Source organism: Psittacula echo (genome assembly GCF_963264785.1).
Source record: "Psittacula echo genome assembly, chromosome: 3".
In the NCBI taxonomy this organism is placed as follows: Eukaryota; Metazoa; Chordata; class Aves; order Psittaciformes; family Psittacidae; genus Psittacula; species Psittacula echo.
The window spans coordinates 101121483-101140460 of record NC_137736.1 but is presented as its reverse complement, the minus strand read 5'-3'; the positions used below and the strand labels follow the sequence as shown (position 1 = coordinate 101140460).

At 43.2% G+C, this 18978-nt stretch overlaps 1 protein-coding gene across 1 annotated transcript in view; it reads right to left on the bottom strand.

Moving 5' to 3' along the window:
- LHFPL6 (LHFPL tetraspan subfamily member 6) overlaps nt 1-17373 on the bottom strand; it is a gene marked incomplete at both ends in the record, with an annotated part of 143725 nt that extends 126352 nt beyond the window's left edge. The window contains one exon of the mRNA XM_080612156.1: nt 16989-17373. Within this exon, the coding sequence (XP_080468282.1) occupies nt 16989-17373 (385 nt within the window). The remainder of the gene's footprint in view (nt 1-16988) is intronic.
- Between the last annotated feature and the right edge of the window lie 1605 nt (nt 17374-18978).

The following is an 18978-nucleotide window of genomic DNA, read 5'->3' as shown; positions in this document are numbered from 1 at the left end:
GACCATAGGAAGTGTCATGGACCTTTGAGGGGTCCACAAAAGGTAACTAAGCACAGCAAGCTTAGCCATGCCTTTCAGCAGTCTAGGGAGTCAACCAGTCAGGAAAAGTTGAAAATCAGTCATCTAAACAAGCATATATAATCTTTGTACATAAAAGAAGCTATGACCTCTTTTGAACCATGGAATACCATTTATTATTACAAGAAGAGCTTCACAGAAAAGAAAATTAGCTGTGTCTTTCAGTTAGGACATGCCTTCTGCACAACTAGACTAAAAAAAGCCATTTAATTATAGCAGCATGGAGCTCAACAGCGTAAATTGCCTTGAGAAACAGTGTGTGTTAGCTTGTCACCAACGCTGTTTGCAGTCACCCACCAGCTCAGGATGCACGTAGTATAAATTTTTGTCTGCCTCAACAATGCCAGGCAGATAATCCTTTAGTCATAACTTCGTGTAAGGAAGAGGCACATTATTATACCTTTATGTTTTAGTAGTGTCTCCATATGACAGCTGGTTCAGTGGGTGCTGAACCTGAGACTTGGAAGGCCTCTACTCAACACTTCTTTAAACATAAGTTTCATATGCAACCTTCAATACGTTTCTAGCCTCCTATCTGCAAAATGGAAATAATATTCCCTGCATCTGTGCAAGGAATACTCTGTGAAGACAAATATTTTACGTAAAGGTACTCTTATAACTTAGAATATTGAACTCTGTCAATCAACTTTGCCAGAGATGACATCAAATTGAGTACTCCAATAGTGAAGGGGAAAAAAACCCCAACAATTATGCGCTTTTAAACTCCCTCAAATCTTCCTTTTTTGCCATTCTGCTTTGCCCTCATCATCCATCTTGAAGGCTGATTATCTCTGTCAAAGATGCACCTGGCTTCTCAGCTTTACTTGTGAGTATTTGGAGACAGGCTGCAATGAAAAAACTGATTGCAACTTGTGAATTCACATTTAAACCTGTTGAGATTGTAGGTATGTGTCAACGTTTGCTTTCCATTCTCATTTATGTACTGTTCGAGATAACTGAAAACCACACCACCCTTCCCTTTGGTTTAGAGCAGTCTCACTCCATATTCAAAGCGAACTTGTATCCCTGATCTGGAAGCAGCACCTCTGACCATCTGTTAGCAAGACAGAAAATTCTCCATTGTTCCTGTATCTTCAGAAGTTAAGAAAAATCTCTGATATTTTAAAGACAATCTGAGCAGTCTGGATTTAAATAAGAACAACCACTACCATGATGACTAAGCAATGCTTGCTGAATACGGCATAAGTACTTCAAAGAGTGTCCTGGGAGGAAAGAGGAAATGTGAAAAGGAATGGCTTCCAGACGTAAGATTCAATCCAGGTTCACTGTGTCGATGGATGAGGACATAGATTACCATGTACCAAATTCAGAGGTAAATAGGAGTAGTGGGGGCTGTTACACTCTTGCCAAAGACTAAATTAAGACAACTTTCACAGTGAGTAAGCAGAAAAATATAAAAAGTTGGAGGAAAGAAACTAATCCAGTCCAAATCATCTTCCACACTAAACTTCTTCTCCTCCTAGGTCTTTTCTAGCTACCTTGGCTTTACTGGTTGGAGTGGCAGCTGATTCTATGCAGTCTTTTGAAACGTGTAGACTATTGCTGCCCTATTTAAAACGAAGATAAGATACACAAACAAACAGACAAAAAACCCTCTCTATGAAAAATTCATTCTGATTTCTTATTTTTACTACAAAGTCATACAGCCTAAAATCACAGTATAAATTTTGACTGTCCTCAAGACTGCCACTGAAATGAGGCATTTGCTTGCTGAACTTCATTGACTGAAAAACATCTTGACTGGGTACATTTAAAACTGCTGCTTATCTGAACTGTTTTAAGAGATTAGTTTGCATATTTAATATGTTAATGTTTCACAAGTAAGATTTGCAAGTGACTTATTATAGGACATATAACTCGTCAGAGCCCTGAGCCATTTAAGCTGGTACCTCAGACAGTAAATGCCAGTTACACCACTGTACATCACCTCAGAGTCTGCCCATGGCAGTAAGCCAGTTTTGCAGATCCTCTTCCAAAATCAGGTTAGATTCTGTCTTTCAGTAGGCTATTTCTCAGTGGTTTATAATTTCACTGTCACTAGCATGTCAGTAAGCAGATCTTTTGAGCGCTGATTAATTTTGCCCTGCCACTACTGAAATGTCAAGTATAAATTTTAACTCAGGTTCAGAAATGTTAATCAGTTTTGAAATATCCATAGATTGCATATATATCAAGGCCCGCAAATACTCAGAGACACCTGTCAGGATCCACATGACATTAGCAGTCTTGCTTCTGTCTAGCTGAAGGCCCACCAAGCTAGGTGTTCATCAGGACTGATAATGAACTATATCATCTTGAAACAAAAGGACATATTCTTGTATTAATGTCTTCTAAGATATCAAATATGAAGATATAACTCCTCTAGGATTTACATTTACTTGCATTCTTAAATGATCTTTCGATTATTTACTCTTTCAGAGCTGCCACTGGCCACACTGATAAAATGTTTCTGTAAATACTGATGTCTAAAATAATCCTGTGTATTGCATATCTGCATAGATTATAATCATAATATACTTTTTGTGGTTTAAACCTCAACCATTACGCTAGGTATAAAATTTATAGGAATCTCCAGACTTTAGGATATAAACTAATTGTTAATTATGTGAAAGAGGAAGAAACTTCCCCCAGAGCTATTTGACTGCTGAACAGTCTGCTATATTAGGTCTGCTACTTACACTGGAGCATTTTGTGCTGGAAACACCGAGTAAAGATCCTGAACTTCATGCCCTCATTCTAAGACAAAGAACAATCTGTATTCTTCCATTCAGCTTAGCAGGAAAAAAAGTTACAGAAACTCTTACTTATGCCTTCATCCATGAAACCAATGTACTCAGCCAACCTGGAAAACACAAGCAAGATTTCAGGCCATACCCAGAGGCCCATGCACTGAAACTGTACTCTGTAAAGATGTTTTCCATCCCCAGAAGAAAGGGTGAGGCCACCTTTTCCAGCCAGATCCAAGCAAGGGCTGACTTCAGCAGCACCATGCCAATTTGCACTGGCTGCATACCCGGCTCGCTCTTCAAAAGTGACACTTGAAGCACGGAGCACTCCAGCAGCCACTGCTGTCTGGAGACATGGGGGAAACTGGAGAGCCTGTGCTTTCCTGGCAAGACACCCTTGCTTTCTTGGCACAGCTAAGCTGCCTCCTTCCCAGTAAACTCAAGCCACTGCCTGAGATGTAAACTACAGTCAGCCTATCCACCAAAAAGATGCTATATACGTGAATGCATATGGCTGACCAGTCTCACCCCATGGGAAACCTCCAAGGAAAAGGGGCACTTTGGGGAAGATCCTCCGAGGGTCTTCTCCCACCAGGAGCCACAGAGCACAAAGGTCCCTCCTGCAAAGGAGGTAGGAAGCTGCCCATAACCTCCAGCTTTCCTGAGGAGTTTAAGGAAAACCTAAGGTGTTTAAGGAGGCTCAACACTGTATTTGGAAACACTGTCTGTGAAGGGACTATGGACACCTTAGCGTAGATGAAAGCAAGATGCTCCATTAGTTAAACTGAAAGGACTTGAACCAATACCTTCTAAAGAGTATAAGGAAAAGTTTAATCAACCAGAATTCTCATTCTGAAAATGATTTACGGTCTTCCAAGCCTGGCTTACCCTTGCTTGCAGTGAGGCACAGGTCTGTCAGTCTCTGAGTTGCCTCTGAATGTGGAGCTCACTTTCAAGAACTTTAAAGCTTCACTTTGAATTAATTTTTAATTAGGTACTTTTTAAAATATTACTGAGAAACCACGGCACATTATTCTTGGATATTCAGTTTGGCAGCCTGAAAAAGGGACAGCATTTGAAAAGGGCCTGCAGTCTGCAAATAAAGGCCCTTTAGAGTGCACCTCAAAACCACTTATACTTACACAAAACCATTTATACTTGCACAAATATATATCCAGCATCTGCCTTAGACACCAACTTGAGAAAATGCTGCTCTGCACTATGGAGGAAGCAGCAGCGATGTGGACAAGGGATGCCAGGCCCACGCTGGGGTGCTTGCGTTTCTTCACTCCACCTACCAAGGACTGAGTATGGGATACTAAAAGGAAAACAACCATGTTTGCCCTCTGCATTCCTGCACTCATACACACACGCACACTTTCCTAACAAAGCAGCTTCCTCATCTGTTTTTGAAAAGAAAACTCACAGAGACTTACTAAGCAGCCGGGGTTGCAGAAGGTTTGTCTCACAACCTTGGGTTGTCAATCCAACCAGTCCACTAGCTCTCCTTTTAAAATAAAGCTGTGATTGGCCCGAAGGAAACTGAATTTGCCTCTTACAGCAAGCATTTTAACTGCACTTTTGACAGTCCTCAATGAGAGCACCAGAGAAGGAAGGGAAGCAGCTCCTTTTTTGTCATCATGTGAAAAACACTTGCAAGCTGACCTGGCTTCCCATATCTTAGTTTTCTACACGGATTTGCAACGGCATCTGCATCGTCATCCCCCACCTGCTCTGCAAATTATTATGATACAAGCACTTCACAAAAAAAGCACAATTGCTTGAAATTACAATAGAGTCAAATGTTGATAAAAAGGTGTCACAGAGGGAATGAAAACTAACTGCTGTGAAATTTAATGAAACCCACTGTGTGCCAAGGGCACAGGCAGTCAAATTGAATTTAAAAAGGTGCCAAGCAGGGAAGCTTGTAATCAGACTAGCCACTATGTTAGATGAGATAAGCAGAATGACTTTTCTCTATCACAAGATCAAACCAGACTGCAATTCTTATGCATGAGATGAAAAGTTACATTATTTATTCTCCCAGCTTCCTGTGTTCTTAGCACCGGATCTCTGGCTTAGTGGCCTGAAATGGAATTTGCCATCTCCAGCGTAAGACTTGTCCCAGCCCACACAGGGCTCTTTCCTGACACAGTTTCTATTGCAAATTGTTATGGAAAAGAGGAACAAGCTAAACAAAGTTGTGAATAACTCGCCATAAACTGTCTTCAGCCATAGTGTCCCCTTCCACAGCCTGAGGAATAAATAGGAAATAGAAGATTATGCTAAAGTAGGAGAAGAAAGAAGCAACAGACTGTTCATCAGATAGCTCAGTGCTCACAGGGAGAATGGTTTGCCAAGTATCGCTGCAGTGTAGCCTGTTAAGAAATCATTTTACTCCTTAATTATTATAACAGCATTATTTTGAGATAGTATTATAGAAAAGCCTCATCTCGAAAAACAGAACTGTGTTTGCATTCATTCATGCCTCAGACTCTGGTTGAGAACAAGGAACAAAATAGATATGCATTCCATCTCTGTTGGAAATAGTTTCAGGTATATTCATTATTTCAGTGGCTTGGGGAGCTATCAGTAGTTTGGGGGACACATGGGAAGAGCATATTGGTATTTGCCTTAGCCCTGGGCCACACAGAGAGGCTCAGGGGGTCTGTACCTTTGCCTCACTGATGGGTTTCATCACCACAACCTGCTCCAACTTGCTGGACTACTTTCCAGTGAAGAAGTTTCTAGTTAGAGATTTCCAGCACTGAACAAAGCTCTTCAGAGCCAGCCATTGGGTTTCTTGTAGAAGAACCTCCTGTAAAAATGTCCTGAAATTTATAACAACCTATTGATTTTGCAAAATGTGCCTGTAATGGCTTGGGTAGTTGTGTTGGCTGTAAAGAGCTTTATCCCAGCATTTAGTGCCATTTAGCATGTTTTTACTGCTGTGCCAGAAAAAGGACTTGAAAACTAACATAATTCTTGAAATCTAAGACACACTACAGCACAGAAGTCTTAAGTTTTGTGTTTTCCTGCATGTAACCCATACAACATCTGAAAGACCCTTTGTGAGTCAGCAGTGGCAGAAAATATGTACGTCTGCAGCTACAGCAAATGGCGTTTCATAAGGGGATGAAGCCCCTTGCAGCCTCCTCCTGTACTCCTCTGCATGCTTTCTTCCCCCTGCAGCATGCTGCTTTCCTCAGCCAGCTTTGCCTACTGTAACCCTGGCCTCTGACTGTTCACCCATACCTTTCTGAGGCTGCAGTTAGTAAAAGTTTTTAAAGGGATGCAGGTTATCTGAAGAGGAAACCTTACCCATGAAAGTAATACATTTGTCATTTGTTACTAAGCCAACATTTAGAGGTCTCCTTTTACCTACTCCTCTACAAAGCACACAAGAAGCTTGTCAGCATCAGTTCTTACCATAGCAAAAATGCGCTAAACCTCAATTTCCTAGTCTGATTTTGGTTCAGTCAGGACTTCTCTGGAGCAGCAACTGTCTTTGCCTCTTCCCCCAGCACAATGGATTTCTAGAATTTCCTACATTATAACAACAACCACAATTGTACAAGTGAGGATGTTGGTACAAATTTCCTAGGCAGATGTACTAATCTCCAAAGGACATTTAAAGCTCGTAGTCATGCACAGGGTCTGGGCTGAGTCACAGCAAAGTTTGAAACAAAGAAGTTTCCTCTCACACATACGCTCACAAAGGTCCCTCAAAATCATGCTAGCTCAGTTTCTATAGATTCTCAAAACTAAGAACTTTGTAGTACGTCCTGATAACCCTTCACAGTACCTGGCATTCAGCTGTATTGTGCCTGACCTGAATTGCTTGTGATGCTCTGAATATCAAGTTCATTCTCATTAAAAAAAAAAAAAAAAAATGAAAAAATGTATTCATATATAGGCTTTCAGTTAGCTGCAGACTCAGACAAAAGCCTGAACTTGTAAAGTCAGGTAGCACACTTCTCAGAAGCTGTAAGGCTATTTCTTACACTCTGCTATGTTGGCAGGCTTCATATCCTTTCCCAGGGTGCTGTAGTTCAGAAGCAGCTTTTGTTATTCCAGAAAGATCATTCATGGCTTTATCTCAAATCCTTTCTCCTCAATGCAAGAGACAAACTCCAAATCCCTCCACATTTATTAGAAAACCATTCTTCTCAAATCAACAATACCACTTTATATTACAAAGGCATCTTTATTGGGAGACAATGCAAGACAAGTGAACTGTCAGATTGAAAAGGAAAGGGTCAAATCTTTACATTACTACAGAAATTATATAGTGTTTATCAGAACTCTGCATTTTCTGCTTCATTCTCTCTGGAGCTGTTTGGATCATGTTACATGATAAAAATAACAATGATTTCTAATAGGTGATTGTTTAGGCTTTCTTTCATTAACATTTTCTTTATATTCCTCCATACTACTGCCAAGCTCACTAAAAGACTAAAAGTCTGTTAGCCCCATCAAGAATTGTACCTGCAAATCAATTCAAAATGGTCAGTCTTCATGAAAGACTAGGCTCTGTCAGACTTATGCAGGAACACGTGGACTCAGGTCATGGTACATCAACCCTCTCAAGAGTTTTGCTCTAAAGCTTTAGTCCTGCTACAATTAATATTCCGTACCTGGTTAATTAGGTAGGATCTGGCATCCCATGATCGTCTTTGCACTGCTACACAGCAGCAATCTCCTCCAAATCCCACTAGCAACAATAAGTAGCGACGGCACTGAGCTCCAGATCCTGCCCTCCCCTGGGTCCCATGAAGGAATATTGCAGTTGATGTCAGCAGGTCAGGCTCTAAGAAAAAGCCAGCCTGGAGGGAAAAGAAGTCTGCCTCTGTTCCCAGATGTACCTGTGACATCAGGGGACTGACAGTGAAATAAACAATGTAAATGAGATCTAATCAAGCCTAGTGAATCAGCCTTATCACCAGCATTGTCAGGGTGCATTGACCATGCCCAATTTTTCATGCCTGAGAAGATACAGGACAGCTACTAGAAGGGATCTGTCAAATACAATATTACTCCTGTGACCTGTGATGTCTTATGGTGGCAGAGTCATCCAAAACCAAAGCAGAGGATGTTCTTCTTAGTCCTCTGTGGCTTGAGGCCATCCTCACATGGCCTGAATGCCACTTAAGACCTTGCATTTGGGAAACATAAAAAGCTTAACATTGCTTAAGTCAGCAAAGGCATTCCACAGTGCCAAAGGAAATCCTTGACCAGGGAGCAGCCAGCATGATGGCCATCACAAGGCATGCAGCTGTCAGTGGAGTTTTGGTTTAAAACTACAGTCCATTTCTTAATCACATCATGCTCCTTCCTAACTCCTCACTGCATGAAAATAATACATTGGTTGCCCTCAAGTTCTATGCCTGAGTTCATTGAAACGATGAAGGAGATTGAAAACTGTCTTACTGTACTTTATAAAGAATACGTTAAAGAGCTTAGAAGGTAAAAATGTGTATTGGAAAAGTAAAAGGATGTAAGTGAGAAAAGGAGAATGCAGGTTGAATATTGTGACAAACTTCCAAGTCGAATGACTAGTAAACTGAGTTTCCTGAGGTAAACGAATAAAATCCAAAACACATTACATAGACATTTAACACCAGACTGGACAAAATCCTAGAAAATACACCATTGGGAACAATCCTGTCCTGTCTGTAGGGCATATGACCTCATCCACTCTGGAAAATACTGAAACATTTTGATGCCTAAATGAAGTTCCCAGAGATATTCAAATACTTCATGGAGCTCAGCAAGCAAAACAAACCACATCTTTAATGCAGAAACAAAATTCCTGACTCCAGCCCAGATTCTGCTCTAATCAACACAAATGCAGAGGATCTCAAGTAAAGTAACTCTGAATTTACTTGGACTCTACACCAGCAAAAGAGACTGCTTGCTCCCCTGCCTCACGTTTTCTGAAGTTTCACTAGGCCATGCAAGCAAAGCCTTTTGAAATGAAAAGCATCACAGAAGTGCTGAGCATTCCTTTCTAATAAAAGAGGAAAGAGAAAAAGCAAGAAGTCTGAACTTCATTCTACAGATAAATAAATCAGCACTCCAGGACATCTTTAGATCAAAAAGTCTGTTCCTTACTGCAAAATTCGGCTTAAATACAACACAGCTGCAGCAATAGTCAAAATACCACTTTTACATTCAACATCAATATGAAAACAAAGAGAAGCAAAGAGATCCTTCCCAATATTTTAGCAGCACCTTTTATTTTTAATAATACATCAGCATTTCCATTTTAAATGTGCTTCCAGAGCACCTAAAGTCTAACTTGTAGTATTTGCTCCAGGCTGAAACTCTGCATAGCTTTGGGTTTGGGGTTTTTTTCCTGTATTTAGCCAAAATTTATATTAGGAGTAAAAATTACAGGCGGAGGGAAGAATCTGTGTTTGCAAGCACAATTCAGTATAAACAAGTTAACTTACAATTTACCAAAGTAAGTATTCAGAAGGAAACTCAGCCTCAGAACCACACCCAATTTAGGCTAATGTCACAGCCAAATAATCTTATCTCTAAGATAGAAATATTGATGTCATTTGTACTAGTGTCTCTGACTTCAAAGGACACAGAAAAATATGCAGCCTATAAGGGCTCCGCTGCTGTTATAGTAAGATTTTGAAATACTGAAAGAGTCAAGATCCCTGAAGTGGTTGGGGACAGAAAGAAAAAAACAAAGACAGCAGAGTACGATATGATGGCTACTCTCATTTGTCTTCTTCAAGTTGCATTTCTACTATTCCAACAGCATTACAACTCCCTGCTTGCTCTACGCTGCTCGTGACCTTGCTGGCAGGGATGGACTCCTCAGAGCTACTGATTCTGCACTTCATGACCAGCAATGTTTATTACTGATTCTTCCCTGCTCATCTGCTCTGTTAAAATGGCTGGTGTTACCTAAACAGCAAATCTCTGCTAACTCGGGTCTCCTTCAGTGGGACTCCTAAGGGAACAATCGCACAAAGAGCTGTGCTGTTAGACCTGTCAGAGCAACAGTCTTTAGCAAGGCTGCAGTCGGAACTTCTGTGAGCACGGTCAAAGCAACCACAGGAAATGGGATCCTTTTCAGAATATACAGGATCTAAGTCTGTACCTTTTCTTTACCTATTTCAGGTAAGTACCTGCTGACTTCTATTCTTCTCCAATCCAATTTGGTGGCCCATGCACAGAGGAAAGATTCAAGCAATACAGGCTACATCTGTTTAAGAGTGTAGGAATCTAAATAATGTCATTTATAAACTGAGAGTGACAGAGGACATACATTCCATTGGTCCAGCTTCAGTCCTGAATTTGTCTTATATTTTACATCCTGTATGAATACATAAGAGAGAAAGCTGGCTAATCTTCAGTAAAACATATGCTACGAAATCTGTTAGGATAACATCACTGTCTAAATTCCCTTGTCCTGATCATCTTCCCAAATGCTTCCCTGCCTTAACTCATCTGGACTCCAAACCTAAATCCAAGAATTTGACTCTGTGCTGTACCATAGTATGGGAAGGTACTTCATAGTGCAGGAAAGCAGATCTTGAACATAGGCACTAGTAGCGGCAGGATGCAGTTTAGCAAGTCAAAGTCAAGCCAAAAAGGGATGGAGCTGCAAAACTGTTCACTGCACTTCATCTTTTGGTGGATGCCTATAGAAAACTGGAGAGATAAGTGGTGTGAAACATAGCAGCTATGAATCAGCTTCTATACAGGTTGGTAAAGAAAACACAACATAGCACGGCTTAAATGAATTAAAATCAACATAACTTTGGATCTTAAAAAAAAAAAATCATAATGATCCTCAAGAAAATGAAATTTTGCAATTATATATTCCTGGTACTACATTTTTAATATTTGCAGTAATGATCTGGAAGAAAAAGTCAGGGTAATTCACTGAACAACTTATGAAGATACTGCTTTTCCTGAAGTTAATTAAGCTCAGACTAGAAGTTTTTTTCCCACAGATATACTCTTGTTCAAACCTTAATTACATGAATGCTGTCTTATGACCAGTAACCATACCTACAGCAGACTTAGGCTTAAACAGAGTGTTCTCTGCTGACCTTATTATTGCTGAATCTGTGAACCTATGACATGCCATGCAGTCACGCACTAGCAACGTTTAACAGTGCTGTGTTCCTTGTGTGCTCTTCTTCTGCTACCTCCTAGTGAGGCATCTGTCACTTTCATAAGTCCCTCTTGCAGCGTTTTCATATGTGCATGTATACACTGGATTACTACCTAGCCTGCAGTTTGTCTTTTTCTAGGATGAGGACTGCCCTTTCACATACCTACATGAGCACAGCAAGGTCACTGAATCTTTGCATCTAATAAAAGGAAAGAGAGAGGAAGATGTGGTAGTACAGGCCTGAGCAGCTAACTTGCAGCTGAAGAAGAGGGCTTGGTGCTGGACAGGAGATGCCCCTCCCCAGCCCCTCCCCAAGGTTAGCCTTTCGAAAAATGTTTTTAGGCTAAAGAGGATGACAGAACTAAAAGGCCATTTTGTATGCTTTTGCCTGGGTTTTTTCCAGGTACAGATTCTGTGAGGAGTTGGGAAGAATGTGTATAGATGGGAGAAACGGATGAGACAGGCTTGGGGGAATTGCAAAAGAGTCTGGGGTAACTGTTTCCTTCCTGGGAGTCTCTTGACCATCTCAGATCTTCCCTGTCCCCAACAAGGCTCTTCTCAGTTTCATTTTCTCCCTATAAGCAGAAAATGATCCTGACCTTAGTTTTCCAAGCAGAAAGCAGAGAGTCCCACTTCTGCTGTCAGACAAAATAATGGTTACTGGTCACTGCCTGCAGCTCAACAAAAACCTTTACAAGGAGTTTCTCATCCCTGTAGTCAACTAGAACTAACCTCACCAAAGCCCCTACCTACTTTGCCCGTCTCAGAACCAAGATTGACCCACAGGTTGTCTCTGACACATTTCTTGAAATATGATTTAGGTCCAGCAACTCCTTCTCTCCCAAGAGCCTCCTCTTCTTTAACTGTTTCCCAAGCATTTCCTTTGAGGAACAGCTTCTCTACATGCTGTCACAGTGCTATGACCTGGTGCTCTTCCCTTCTCTGCCCTCTACATTTTAGACCTCAACCTAGAGTCAGGTTCAGCTATTAGTGTGGTAATAACCTGCAGATCTCCCTTGTATCTGTCTTTTTAAAATCTCCAGCCCAAAATCTCTCTCAAAGGCTTTCTTTAAGATTTCATCACTGACAACACAAAGCCAACACCCCACACTAGACATTCTCCTTATCTTAATGGAGCACTTCTTATTCTTCTCCCCTCTTCACCCAGCATACACTTGTCCTGAGCACCCTATGGGAGATAGAAACAATTATGGCCAGTATTGGCATAGGACACTTGGAGAAGTATTCTGCAGTGATTGCATGTGGTGCTAAGAGCTTTTTCCAGAAAGACACTTTTTTTTTCTGAGACAAAACTGGAAGTAGTTGGGATTTGTGTCCCCTTTTCCTCAAATAACCAAATGCTCTTTTCATCACCCTCTACTGCAAGAGCTCCACAGATTTTCTACCCAGCAATTCAACCATAGTTTCAGGAGTTTCAGCACTCCCATGAGACACAAGGGAAACAAGATAATGAGAGGAAGAGAAGGCACTGCTGAGTATTTTGCTCATTTACTGAAGGGAGTAGCAAAAATTGTGCTTTACTTGAGTACAATCAATGAGGGATCAGTACTGAAGTTGACAGTATACAAACCCCATGGCTATCCAGTAATCACGGAGAGGGCTCACTTCTCACATGCCACTCAGAATCAGGGCCAAAGTGTGAGGTTCAGAGAGGTGCCTAAGTCAGCAGATCATTACATGCTGTATACCTTTGGATTCATACCCCTCTGAGCTTGGCTTAGCCATCCTATGCAGCCAAAGGGAGTTCTGAGCTAGCAGCTAGCATCTATAATTCCTGTGTGCTGACCATATTAATGAAAAGCTTCACCTTGCCAGCATAACGCTCTTTAAATTGACCATCCTTGCAATACTTGTGTCTTTTGATCTACTGCCTCTCATAAAACTGGCTAAGCTTTAAGTTCATTATGTTCTTAAAATTATTGCTATGTTCTTAAAATCATTGCTCTGCATTCAGAGAGCACAACTATTCACCAAATTAGTCTGTCGTATCTGAGCTATCTACCTGCAAATTTCTAGTCTCCCCATTTGAGTGGAATTGACTTGCCACAGCACAATGAAAATAATGAATCAGTAATTACAGGCGCCAATTTGCAATAGATTTGTTAAAATTCACTTCCTGCTGCCATGGCCTCAATAGTTATGAGCAAAGATACATCCTTGTAATCCGTTCTAGACACATTATATATGCCTCAATCTTCCAAACACTCAAAGGAAATCAGCTGGGAACACTGCACTTACTGCTATCAGTGAAGACTATATCCATCTACATAACTGTGCCCTCAAGAGGTTATAGACAGCATGACTTTCACCTCAATTGTCAGTTCTTTGAAGCGATCCAACAGAGATGTTCGTGAAGCATGTTCTGAGACAGCAGCAGTTTGCCAGCTATGGACTGCAGACCACTGACAGCCACTGCAGAAACGGCTGACTTTGGGGTGTTGCCTACTTCTTGTTGCCCACCACCAAATTGCCTTAGAAAAAAGCTAAAATTAGCACTGTTTTTCATTTAAGCAATTGCTGTAATGACTACATATCTGCCATGTGATCATGCAAGGGAAAGGAAGCGGTTCCCATAATTGCAAATGGGAGGAGAAGTCTATGATGCAATCTTCCTGGTAGGAACAGAAACTCAGTGTGTATCATCCCCAAGTCATCTTAAAATACATGCATGCTCTGTAGCCAGGATTATCTGAAATAGCAAATATAGACTAAGTGTGTAAGATCAAACAATATTTAAAGAGCCGTTCTGACTCCGCGTGGAGCTGCAGTTCTTGCAGGTTCTGCTGTTCAATTTGTATGAGAAGAGCAGATTTATGGTATAAGCATGCATTAATAATTCACTCCCATGAGCTGCTACATACAACTCGGGGAAATCCCAGCTGTAAAACCTTGGCACCGTTTCTCTAGTGCAGGCTGCACTGCCTTTATACAGGTGTTATTCCACTGACCTACTTGGAGTTACTACTCCTTCATACTGCTAGAAGGAAAGGATTGGGCTGTTTGCTTACCACCTCTGGTAAGCAAACCTCTCCGCCACCTCTTCCCAGCAGTAAAAATGCTTCCAGTGTTGAAGTAAGTTAGTTTTAGCAGCCTTAGTGCTTTGGTTCACCACAGCTTCAGAGGCTTGCAAATTTCACCCACTCATGGGCTTCCCACAACACTCCATTGTCAATTGGCTTAGGTCTTCACCAAGTCCATGTTTTTAAATCATGCTGAGAAAATTACTTGGATCTTAGACTCATGAAACACTACTAAAGCCACAAACTAGCTACCCTGAGCATGTCTTCGTGCTGGTTTCTAACTTCAAGAGAAATACGGTTTATTCCAATGCTCATCCTCCATCACTAGAGCAGGAGCAGGGTCTTGGTGCAGGTGACTCAGACAAAAAGAAAGTGAAACTGCCTAGGCACCTCCTTGCCCTAACACAAAATAGCATCACTGAGTGGCCTGCTTATTACCCCAGGGTTTTTGCTTCATATAAAGGTAGGAGGGGGTTCTTTCCCCCCATCAAATAATAAATAAATAAATAAATAAATAAATAAATATGAGGGTTTTACTTGGTTAGATCTCCAAGTGGAGGCCAATCAAAATTACAGTCACTGTACTGCCACTGAGACATATTCAAAGCACACATTGTGGTATATAAGTAAACCTACAGCTGTAGTACAGGGAACAAAGAGCTGGCATTCCTGGTTAGTAAATAAAGTGAAGAGCTTGTGGCTATCTTGACATAAAACAACCTAATAATTATAGTGCCTGCGTTAGACATCTGAATAAATGTAGTCACGTCATTTAAACAATGATACTATACTTACTTATAGCAGCTAAGGATCTGATCAAGGATGTAAGGATCTGATTTTTATCCTAATATGTCCCTTCAGTTCATCCAAATTACTGGCTTTCACCACCTTGCCTCTCCCTCATGTCCGCACAGTTGGGTTTTAAGCAGGTTAAGAATTGACAGGTCTCACTTTGTTCATTTCATACACACTTCCAGCAGTGCTGAGTGAAATGAGAAACAACCATAAAAGGCAGTAGAGGAGAAAATCAGACATGCTGTGTAACTAATTTCTGAACTGTAAGCAAAGTTGTTGGTAATTTTCATATCACAAGTTCACATTTCTTTGATTTGTCACCTACGGAGGACACGCACTTCCTGCTCACGCCCTTCCAGGCAGGATGGAATGCTGCCTGGTCAGCTGGGAACAAGTTCTGGGAATGGACATGGTGGGGTCTGAAGGGACCTCTCACCTCCCTGCACAACAGCCACCATCCCGCCTCCGAGAAGGGTGCCTGCATCCAGCCCACACCATTGGGGTTGGAACTGGATGATCTTAAGGTCCTTTCCAACCCTAACTATTCTATGATTCTATGTCATGGGGAGCGGGATTCCTCCCATGTCCCCCAGCCAGCCGCTCACCGGTAGAGACGCTGTGTTGGCTGGGACAGCTGTCAGCAGGCACAGGCACGGCCGGCCCCGCCCTATGGATAGGCAGGGGAGCACCGCCACAAGAGAGAAAAGAGCTAAACTCTAACCAGACGAGCCAAGCCGGCAGCTGGAAAGAGGGGGGTGGTTATAGCACAAGCCTGTGGTGGCTCTGAGTGAAAATAGCCAGACCGAGTGGGCTTGCAGAGTGTCACCAGAAAATCCCCTCCATCCCCTGGATGCCCGCCTGCATCCTGTAATGGGGCAGGCTTAAAGAAGCTGTAGCTCCCAGCAGAGTTAACTCTCTAGCAGCTGCTGCACCTTCTAATTGTCAGACAGATTAAACGCAGGAATGCCTGTGGATGGCAAAGCTGAGGGAAGGGTGAAATGACGGGGTTGGCTTGCTCTGAAGTGCGACTACCCAAAAAGTTAGAGGCAGAACTGCCCTTGGCCAGGAGTGAACTGCGCTGCCACTGCCTGGCTGGAGGCTTGGCACAGGGCCCTTTTCTTGCCTCATTTGTCTGCCCTGAGCTGGACAGTAGCAGAGTTTTTGTCCTGTGCTTCTTTGGGGCTGCAGACTCGGGATGTATCCACAGTGCCCTTGTGGACAAGTTTCTGTTTGGTCCCTCTCTAGCCTGCTCCTGCAGGGCATGAGACAGGATCCCTGGCTGGGACGAGACACTGCAGGGCAACTTGAACACTGGCACCTGCACCCAAAGCTCAAAGGAACACATCCCTTTATGGGAGCAATCACACAGGGGTGGTGGAGCACTTGCACCAGGCAAAAGTGAGTGCCAGTGAGCCGCATGTCACCAATGACAAGAGAGTGATGATTTACTGGGAAAACTACCCTATAAAAAACACACTAGAGGATCCTGTTTCTTGCGTCGTACTCTTCAAACACTTCACAGTTACAAATACTCTGTACAATTACAAGCTAAAAAACCGAGAAGAGGTAATTCTCCCACGCCCATGGACTCAACAAACCTGCGGCACCATCAGCGGGCAGCACAGGTCAGGCAGCCTGGCAAGGCTCCTTCTGGGAGATGGTGGGACACCCCTACCAGGGATAATCAATCAATCCCCTGCCTCAAACCCTGGCCACAGACTTGTGCCAGATCCATGCAGATGCAGACAGCAGAGGTGGAGGGCGCTCTGCCAGGGATGGGGTAGGAAGGAGAAAGATGTTCCCACGTAACACAGCCTCTCCTCTCCAAAACCATAATGCTTCATGGAGCTCTGCAGTCCCATTTCTCCTCCAGGTACTGCCATCCTGGCAGAGCTCTGCTATAAACTACAGCCCACAAAACCACTGCAAAGATGATGGCCCACAGAAGTCAACTTGCCGTGAAACTCTCAAAGGCTGCACAATGACCAGGCAGGGACTTGAGCAGAAGAGAGTGACCAAAGGTGGCTGTGTCTTTGGGCCACATCCAGACAACCAGCTTAGCCACCAAGGGAGCCAAGTGGTCTCCCTCACCAGCAGAAAGTTTGACTCATCCCCTCCTTGTCCCCAAGCACCAGTGGATTCTCCACACAGACACCCTCATCCCCTCCCCACATGAGCACTTACCCCCCAGGAACTGGATGCCTCCTGCCACCCTGCCCACGGTCCTGGAGATGAGCTCGGATACACAGCAGCCCATGAGCGCCGTGAGGGCCACCAAGAGGAGCAGCCCACAGCCCAGGCCCGTTACCACCGTGCAGATCCTCCACTCGGCGCTTGGGATGGCCTGGAAGGAGGCATAGCGGCCGCACTGCTCCACCATCACGGTTGTCTGGCGGCTCTCATCCCGCACCGGGTAGGAACACCTCCGGAAAGTGCCGAAGGAAACCGACTTCTCCAGCTGAGACCCCAGGAGCCAGTAGGGCATGAAGAAACCCACGCAGGAGGCAGCGGCACAGAGGAAGGAGAGGAAGGCCCAGATAACACCGGCACAGGTGAGGCTGGAGGCCATCTCTGTATTGGAGGATCCAAGACCCCTCGCGATGGGGAGACAGAAAAGCAGCTGTGTGTTTTGGAGTTGTTTATGGATAATCCAGTCTCTCAGCCTTGACAAATCCTCGCACTGGGAGAAACTCGGATCCTTACAGCCAGGGGGATGTTTCCTCCCATCATGAAGTCAAAGGTCCCTATAACTAAATAACATAGAAAAAAGGAGAAAAATGCAAGTTCGGTAATACTAACATTAGAGAAAAAAATTGTTTACCTGCCAAAGTGCTTCTCCTTCCCACAGGACTTTTCATTAAGACATTTCATTTACTGCACCATCCTTGCAGGCACAGCTAGTACCACTGTCAGTGATACCAGCTGCTGGGTCAGTGGGACAGTGGTGGGAGGCAGCCAGGCTGGCACAGGCTGCTGTGTGCATCCAGGAATGCTCTGCAGCCACCTTCAGGGGCTCCCTGTGTACTTGCCTACTCACTGTTCACTGTACATCTTCATCCTTTTCATACAGATAAAGAAAAAAGGCGAGGTCTCATTTATCCTTAGCTATCAGGCCTTTCTCTTGTGACGCCTGGGGAACATGCTTCCCATTATACCTGTCCCCACAGCTTCTGTGCAAAACTGCTCGCAGTGCCTAAGGCTTTTCAATACCAGACCTTTGTGGCTGAGGTAAACCTCATCAACACACCCCTGAGCAAAGTCTTATGAGGTGACATTTTTTCCAGCATTCCCTTACATTGCTGGCATCTTAAGTGCAAAAAGGAGCCTTCTGATGTCCAGAAGTGCCAGGAGCCCAAACTTCAGGTGGGCTTCTGGTAGGTGAAGACATCACCACATCTTTTGGATTCACCCCCATATAGCCTCAAGCAGCACATGATTAGAACACAAGGGTCTCTCAAAATAGTCCTGTTCGCACTCAGCCCAGCTCCTTCGCTTCTTTGCCTCTTCCTGCTCAAACCCAGGAGCCTTAACCCCTCTGCATCCTCCTCAGACAACTCCCAGCCTCTAAGCTCAATACCAGTGTGACCAAATGCGTTTAACTGCCACAGAAACCCAAATGATACTTCCCAGAGGTTGGGGATGTATTTCTTGTTAAATCCACGCTGGATCATTACTCCAACTGTATTTGTAAATTTATGATCATTTCTCACAGTTGCTGCCAAATTAATTCCAATAGCTATTTATACAGGGGCTTTTTCTTCTAAGCGTGATTAGACACCAATCAGTGAATTCAATTCATGTACAGGCAATAAAATTAATACTACTTCAGCACAAGGAGGGAATGTAGAGCAGGAGTCTGTAAGTGAAATTAAGCATGTGCACCACACAAAAGTTTTGTTTACTTTTAAAACACTAAGAAAAACAATTCTCTTCTATAATGTTAAAAAAGGCCTATGCTGCTACTCAAGAAGTATATGCCTATCTACAGAAATGCGTTTCAACCCACAAAACACCGGAGGGACACCCTGGGGACAAAAACTTGGGAGAGGGGCATACGGTGCCTCCATCCCTCCAGAGACATCTTCTTGAGAAGAATCTGCCTGTGTCTTGGCGTGGCACCACACGTCTAAGGCAAAGTGGGTCACTTGGGCAAGATCATTCCCTAAATCAGGGG